Source organism: Alligator sinensis, unplaced genomic scaffold (assembly GCF_000455745.1).
Source record: "Alligator sinensis unplaced genomic scaffold, ASM45574v1 scaffold650_1, whole genome shotgun sequence".
Classification (NCBI taxonomy): Eukaryota; Metazoa; Chordata; order Crocodylia; family Alligatoridae; genus Alligator; species Alligator sinensis.
This window is the reverse complement of record NW_005842674.1, coordinates 466,152-474,482: the sequence shown is the minus strand read 5'-3', so window position 1 is coordinate 474,482 and position 8,331 is coordinate 466,152. Positions and strand designations below refer to the sequence as shown.

Here is an 8,331-nt window from a genome sequence, read left to right as displayed (position 1 = left end):
CCCCCCTGCCCAGGTGACCAGAGCATCGCCTCCCAGGCGCCAGGCTTTTGTCTGCAGACAAGGAGCGAGATCCCCGCTGTGAGGGATTCAACAGCAGCCTCTCAGGCTGGCTGAGACAGATCTCTGGAGAGGGGCACCGACGGGGGCATTTCTGCCACACTAATGATCGTGATATAATAATAAAATCATGATCATTATAATAATTAAATATCATATATTTTTCTCCTCTTTCTTCCCACCTGATCAGCACCTGTTGATGCCAGAATCGCTGGTATTGGTCTTTACATGCATGACCATACATTTCATACCATTAAATGTTATCTCTTTACTGTCACACCCATGCTGCTGTCCGCTCCCAGTTTAGTTTACCTAATTGTTAGACCTTGACTCCATGCGGCGCCCAATGACTAGGGAGACAATGGTCCAATTACCCATGGATCCTGTTACTCATTAGCCAGAGCAGAGCAAGGAGCAACCACCAGCACACATTGCTTGCAATAGCTTTATTCAGAATGGAGACAGCTTCGGGCGAGCTCCCACACTAACAGAATATGGGGAGCAGCCACGAACAATAGTTTTTTTCCCATATTCATACACTTTGGTTTATACTTATTAACATTTACCCTGCCTTGTTCCACCTCCGGTTCCACCCATTTCTCCTCCCATCTCAAGCTTTTCCTCTGTTTACTATTTGCTTCATTAGCATGGAATTGCCTATGCATTTCATTCATTTACATGACTTCTTGCTATGAGCGCATGTCTAAGACCTTGGCTTCTTGTCTTCGGTCAACGGGCAGACTTTGACCACAACCTGGAAGCTTCTGGAGGCCTCTTCGCCAATCACCATTCACCTTTTTGCATATGTTCATCTTGGATTCTGTTACCAATGACATGTTGTTTTTTACATTCCAGTCGGTTTTTCTCTCTCAGGTTGTACCATTTTCCACATTCCTAAAACTTTACCTCATTTAGAGCATGCAGAATGACACGGGTTCACTTGCTGCTTTTCCCTCAGAAAATGATTGACACCATTAAAATGGTTAATGGTATCTTGGCCAACATTTGCTAGAATAAGCAAATGTTGGCCAAGATATCATTTTGCCTTGTGGTCAACAGCTCTGCTAGGCCACAGGTCATGCCTTGTATTCAGCTGCAAATCCCATGATCTCTAAGATCCAAATTATTGTCACCCTAATACCAATGACTTTGTAATGCAAAAGGCAAAAACACCAGTGGAAACAAGGGCTCACTCATGCCCTGCAGCAGCTACCCGCATGAGCCACAGACCCAGGCTCCCTTTGTCTTGTTCTAAGTCCCTAGGAGGCTCTCCATCTGGGCTTCCCAGTGACCTAGCTACACCAAGAAAGGGTTTTTTGCCTGGACTGGCAATTAAAATTTTGTCCTGTGAAGTGCGAGCAGGCAGGTGAGTCTAGAATCTGGGTTTCCTATGCCTCAGACAGGTGCTTTAACTGCTAGACTACTGAGCTGATGGGAGGCTCTGTTATGCTGCTCTCTGCTCAGGGTCAAATGATTGCTAGCTGTGCATTTTGCTGTCTACAGTTCTGGGGTTTACATGCTACTGTGCAGCCAGGGTGAAGATGAATGTCAATGGAGAAGCAGTAGGCTTTAAGGGTTCCAGGGCAGAAATGAATCACGTCTGGATATGCGTGGTAGGGACAAATGTATTCACAAAGGTGAAAATGGAGCTGCATGAGGCATTTTGGCATAGACTAGAAATAAATACTAGGGCTGTGCAAAACTTTGGATCATGATTCAGATTTGGAGATGATTCGGATGATTCAGAGGCCGAATCTATGAATCTGAATCAAATCGCTGGAAGCTTTAGGCTTTCCAAATCGATTCGGAGCTTCTGAATTGATTCAGAAAAGATTCAGAAAAGATTCAAAGATTTGGCCATAGGGTATAATGGGGAATCAATGAAATATCTATAACTTGGTTGTCTTTTGGCTGAGTCAGATGAATCAGGCCTAATAAATACACATCCCAGTACATTCAGGCTGTTACACAAAGTGAAGTAGAATGTGTTTAGGTACCTGAGACACTTCAAATATACATGAGCACCCCTTAGGCATCGTAGCAGTGACCTAGAAATCTGCCCGTGTGTGTGCACAGATGGAGATGGAGCTGTGCCTGGATCTGTTAGCCTATAAAAATCAGAGACTAGGTCGGAGATGCTTTAGCTGCAAAGTAGAGTTTAGCCCTGTGTTCTCATTGCAGTTCAAGTTTAGAGCTTCGACAGCCTAAGCCTGAAACCCTCTGTATAAGGAGATGAGAACATGTTCTTTCTCCTGTTCTTTGCCTGTCTCGGCTATTTGGGCTGCAAGTTCTTAGTAGCTGTGTGTACAGCACATAGCACAGCAAGGGCTGCACCCTGGCCTGTGGGTGTTAGTGACTGCAAGTAACCGCCCTGGGCTTGTGCACAGAAGCAGAATCCTACCTCTGTTGCCACCGGTAATTATTTGGTTGCTGAAGCCATATCCAGAGAGCCCATGCTAATGGGAATACCCTTTACTCTGTCCAGGTGCTGAGGGGGGAGAATCAGCAGAAGGGGTTCCAAACAAAAAGAGAAAGAACAACAGATACCGAGCTTTCCCAGAGGAGCAGAAGAGGATCCTGAAGACCTGTGAGTATGAAAAACCACTGGCCCTGCTGATCTTAGAGGGCTGTGTCAAGGACAGGCCTGAAAGACACAGGGCTGGGGGAGGACAAATCTAGAACCCCCCCGTGCAATGGAAAGGACAGAAGCCACTCTGCTTCCCGGGTTTGGGGTGTAGGACTGCACTTAGTGATCTCCACGTGGCTGCTCTGCTCTGTGCGACAGACAGGGTCACCTCGGAGCCCCAGAACAGATTGGCTCTGCCCAGGCACACGTGCCGTACCCATGGGAGCATCCACTGTGACTGCCAGCTGGGGAAGAGGGCTCCTTTCCCCTGGGCTTGTCCCACTGCTCGGCATCCAGCAGAAGCACCACTTGGAGTTTGGCCACAGGCCACACAGCACCTCACTTTTAAATGTCCTCTGAATGAACAGCACCGAGCCCCCTGCCATCCCACTGGGGCACTGGCTCAGGGCAGTAAAAACCCACTGTACAATGCTCACTGCCCCCTCCTACAGCAACCTGGGTCTTGGGCACTCTCCCATCCTTGCACCCAGCCTTGCTTTTGAGATCTGATCATGTCCACAAGCAAGGTCCAGCCATGTAACTGTCCTCTTACAGATGAAGATGTGGAAAGTGAGACAAAGAAAACTCTGGACACTGCATTTGAGAAGCTGCTCCATGTACTACCCTCTTTGGACAACATGCCGGATGGTGCTTGGTATCTCAAGTGAGTCTGCAGCCCAGTTTCTCCCCTGTTGAGTGATTAAGATATCCAGGGCTTCACTTACCTGCTCCAAAAAGAGATCCAGGTCATACCAGGCTGATCTAGCCCTAAGCAGCTGCTCTGTTCAAAGGACTTGTGCAAGTCTGTTGGGGCAACAGGAATTGCTGGACCAAAGGTCCATCTCGTTCAGTGTCCAGTCTGACAGCCACCAGCACCAGATGCTGTTTTAGAGGAAGGTGCAAAACCCTGCAGCTACAGACTCTCCCAGTACGAATCAGGCTCCACAGCCTTCTCCGGTGGCAGTGACCCTTGCAGCCTCCTGAACAGGGTGCAGTGGGGAGGACAAGGCCCTTAAAAAACCCAGCTTTACCCTGCACTGCCTGGGTAGCAGGGCTGATCCAGTGTCAGTGGGAAGGGGGTTCTCATTGACTCCATGGGGTTTGTGTCAGGCCAGAGCAGACTGGGCATCCTGCAGTCTCCACCTAGCAGGTCCCTTTGGAGGCTATTGTCAGAGGGAGCTTTTCTGTTGGTGAGTGAAGAGCCGCCTCACCCCTCCCAAATGCATGGAGCACTGCAGTCGTCCAACCCCTTTCCTGTCTCCTTTTCCTCCCCAGGGACCGCCTCTCCACACTGAAGGCAAAGAGATCCTTGGACCCCATTTACATTGGACTCTTTGGCACCACCGGGGCTGGAAAGAGCACGCTGCTCAATGCTATCCTGGAGAAGAAGTTCTTCCTGCCTGTGTCGGGGAGCAGGACCTGCACCGCCTGCATCGTGGAGATCAAGACCAGCCAGATCAAATACTATGAAGCAAATATCCACCTTCTCTCAGATGAGGCAAGGCTGGCTCTCTTGTGCTCTCTTGAGGTGGTTAGCTGTGTTAGTCTGAAGTCAAGCAGAAGGCAGGGCAGGTCCGTGGTAGTTAAGATGGTATGCCTAGAAATCATAGAACAACCATAGAAATCCTAGAGCTGTGGGGCTAGAAGGGAGCTCCAGAGGTCACATCTAGTGCAAACTGTGCCTGAGTCAGGATCAGCCCTGTCCAAACCTCCAGTACAAATAGATAGTCGAATCTCTTAGAAAAAATACGATCAATCCTGACACAACACCAGACATCATACTTGAACCTGCCACAGGTAAAGCAGGAGAACCGTGGTGGCCAACATCTGGCTTCCGTAAAAGGCATAAAAGCCCCACTTTTGCTCCCTCCTGAGTACTCAAAGTCCTCCTTATTCATTCTGACTGAAGAGAGATTAGGATTTATAACACCAGCCCCACCTCATCCAAGCTCTTGATACCCTGCTATTGAAACCCAGTACCAGTGCTGGTAGAGTCGCATCCAGTCCCAGCTACACTAACAACCTGATTCAGTTCCCACCCCACCGCCCAGTGCCCCACACAAATAATCATTTGATCTTGTCTGGAAGGAATGGAAGAAGGAGCTGAGGAATCTCGTGGAGCTTCTGAGCAAGACGGGGGAAGAGGACGAGGAGGGGAGCCATAACGATGCTGATGTCGATGAAGTCATTCAAAAGCTTCGGAGTATTTATGGGCAAGGTGCTGAAACCAAATGTTATGAAGACTTATTGAAGATGAAGCCTGTGATAAAAATTCCCACTTTGAGACGTATTCCACTCAAAGGAATGACGGTGAGTGTGTTCATACCCTTCAAGGCCAGAAATGGCCAGGGGTGGATAAAAATGGGATGTAATGGCTCAGCTGCCCCTCTTCCCCCTTTTGGACTGAACCACAGCACAGGAACCAAAGTCCCCAAAGTCTGTAAGAATCCTCACTCCCCCTCCACGCTGAAAGACACGCCGTCCCCTTCCTCCCCCTCCACTGTCCCAGGGCTGGGAGACACTTCAAAACCTCTGCAGCCACACTGCTCTGCTACTGTCGCTGTTCCCAGCTGAGCCCACCCCCATGCAGCCTGGATGCAGGAGGCTTTGAATCTGCCCCACACCTGGGAATCAGGGAAAGCAGCAGCCCCAGGCAGGGGAAGAAAAAGGAAGGGGAGGGGAGGGGACAAGGCATGCCTTTGAGCATGGAAGAAAAGGTGGGGGGATTATGACTTGCTTTAGGGAATTTTTAGAAGTCCCCAGAAGCTCCCATGGTGAAGTGTACCTGCACTGGCAGCAGTGGCAGGGGATGAGGCTGGCAGCACAGGATGCAGCCACCTCTGCAGCGCAGCTGTCTGCTCCTACACTCCCTTTTGCCAAATCCTGGGTCTGCCCCTGGAAATGGCTATTGGGTTCAGCTAGACTGATTTTCAAATCGCAGGTCAGGGACCCTCCCCTATAGATCTACTGCCATGGAGTCCAGTGGGGGTGCAGGGAGACTTGTAGTATCATACCCTACACTTCTCCTGATGAAATGACTGGGGAAAAGGGAAGTTACTCGCCCATGGTTATACTTCTCTTCTTCTGCCTGAATCCACCAAGGGATACCCTCGTGGAAACTATCCTCATCCATCCCACAGCCGAATTGGTGTTTTCTTCCAGCCTCCTTCTCCCATCTTCTTCTGGGGCACAGGGGAAGCCTCAGTGCTGCCCTGTGGCCCTGGTTAGAAGTGTTCAACCAGGAAGTTTTCCTATTGGAAAAAATACATTGAATTGAAAGATTTTTCTGCTGCCAACTGCCAAATTCAGCCAATTGCTCAGTCTTCAGCCAGGAAAGTCATAGAATCACAAAATTCAGGTTGGAAGGGACCTCAGGGGGCCACATCTAGTTCATCCACATGCTCTAAGCAGGACCAGCCCCAACTACATCATTCCAGGCAAGGCTTTGTCTACCCGAGTCTTTAAAACCTGCAAGTATGGAGACTCCCCCATCTCTCTGGGGAGCCTGTTCCAGTACTTCACCACCCTCCTAGTGAGAAGGTTCTTCCTAATATCCAACCTCAACTTGCCTTGCTGCAGCTTGAGCCCATTGCTCCTTGTTCTGTATCTCTCTCCACTGAGAACAGCCCAGCTCTATCCTCTTTGCAACCTCCTTGCAGGGACCTCATGGCACTATTCAATCCCCTTCAGACTCAATCAGCCCTTTTCCCTCAGTCTCTCCTCATCAGTCCTGTCCCCCAGCTCTACAGCCATTTTCATTGCCCTCCGCTGGACTCTCTCCAACTTGTCCACTTCCTTTCTGCAGTGGGGGGGGCAGGGCGCAAAATTGGACACATACCAATATGACCAGGGTGTAAAGTTCCTTCCTGACCCCAAATGCAAGACCTTCTAGCCAGGACCTTCCAGCTTCATACCAGGATGTTCCTCTGAATCATCCACAGGAAAAGCTTTGCTTTCCTAAGCAGCTGTCCTGCCCCCGACACAGAGGCAGTCCTAACCCTGTACCCAGCAGCCTCCCTGGTGTTCCCCAAGGAGCTGTTCCCAGGTGCTCTGGCAAGTTTCTGAAAATGCTGCACCAGCTGTGGGGGCTCCACAAACTTTCAGGTGTTTCTTCAGCACCAGAGGGAGGGATGACAGGCTTTCTCCCATCCTGGCTGTTTACCCCTTGATGCACATTCATTAGCCTGGGTGGAGGCTACCTGGGTACTAATCCCAGCTCTGTCAAATTCTTGATGTATGCCCTTGGTCAAGTGCCTTTTCTTCCCTGTACCTTAATTTCTTCATCTGAGGAAAAGTAGGAAACTCAAGGCTCAGTGCATCCTGGGAGGTTGGTTCCTGTTTGCAAATGACTCTGCGACCTAACAGCAGAAATATAGATATCTGTTTCTTATGTCCCAGGCACATGAGCTTTCTGAGAAACTGGACCCTTATGTGCGGATGCGGAGTGACGAGGATGAGAGAGACCCAGCACAGGATGGAGACGAAGAAAAGATGCGATTCTGGCCCCTCATCAAGCATGTGGAAGTGACTCTCCCGAGGTCTGATGTGATACCAGAAGGTGTCGTGTTTATAGATATTCCAGGGACAGGAGATTTCAACAGCAAAAGGGATCAGATGTGGAAAGAGGTGATTTGTCAACTGGACTGTGTGTGGGAAAACCACTGAGCGGGGGTTTGGCAGTTTAAAAGTTATGCCTAAAGTAATCTATTTCAGATTAATAAAGGCAGGCATGCTTGGGAGGGAGCAGCAGCAATGCATTTGGTGAAATGGATGGAAGTTGCATCTGTGCCATGCACTGAAGGTGTTCAAGGGCTTTCTAACTCGGATCCATTACAAGGGCCCATAGTGCCTTTCTGCATCTGCAGCTCATGAGGAAGCAGAGGCCTGGCCTCTCAAGTGCAGACCTGCAGTGTTTGCAAGTACCTCCCTCTCCAGGTGCCAGGCTGTTCTGGTGCCATGCATTGTGTTATGGAAACACACGCAGCACACTTTTGGGTCAGGTCAGCAGAAGCTTTTATTCAAAAGAAACTACAGCTGTAGGGGGGACTCCAAAGTGACATGGATTTCCCAAGCACATGGAAGGGGTTCCCCCCAAGAGCAAAATCAGGAGGCGTATATACTTTTTAACAGTCGCTTACAACTCACATGATCATATAGTGGAGTTTGCTAGAAAAAAGCAGCTACAAACACTACCTCATTACTGCTTGGCTGTTATCAGGATGGGGACTATGGGGCAGACGAGGTTAGTTCACAAAGAGAGAAATAACACTCCCTTCTTGCACTTGGAAATCAGAGTTGTACATACTTTTGCTATTTTCAAGGCCGCGGTGAGCGAAGCATTTGCAGAGGAATTACAAAGAACAAACACTTTCCCTTATCTGTTCTGCTATACAGAGCCAGCAATGCCCCACAAAGCAGTTATGTCATCTTATATCTCGTATGATCAAAGTTTAAGGCATTTATTTATTGTTTTTCTGATTCCACAAGTGGGGCTGTGCATGTGTCCATTCCAGCCCCCAGCCCAGCCTTCCTGCCTGCGGGCCTAGGTTATGCTCTACCTGCTGGAACTAAAAGCCAGCCCGGGACATTTCTGGCTTGCTCTTTACAAATCCTGAGCACTCTCCACTCCCATGGAAGTGAGCAGGAAT

General features: G+C 49.3%; 1 protein-coding gene across 4 annotated transcripts in view; it reads left to right on the top strand.

Moving 5' to 3' along the window:
* Positions 1–8,331, top strand: part of LOC102379551 (nuclear GTPase SLIP-GC) — a 64,839-nt gene that overhangs the window by 27,761 nt on the left and 28,747 nt on the right. For all 4 annotated transcript variants that reach the window (XM_014524822.2, XM_014524821.1, XM_006033894.2 and 1 more), the window contains 5 exons: positions 2,543–2,644; positions 3,239–3,347; positions 3,959–4,181; positions 4,772–4,993; positions 7,082–7,309. In XM_014524822.2, coding sequence (XP_014380308.1) covers positions 2,543–2,644; positions 3,239–3,347; positions 3,959–4,181; positions 4,772–4,993; positions 7,082–7,309 — 884 coding nt within the window. The remainder of the gene's footprint in view (positions 1–2,542; positions 2,645–3,238; positions 3,348–3,958; positions 4,182–4,771; positions 4,994–7,081; positions 7,310–8,331) is intronic.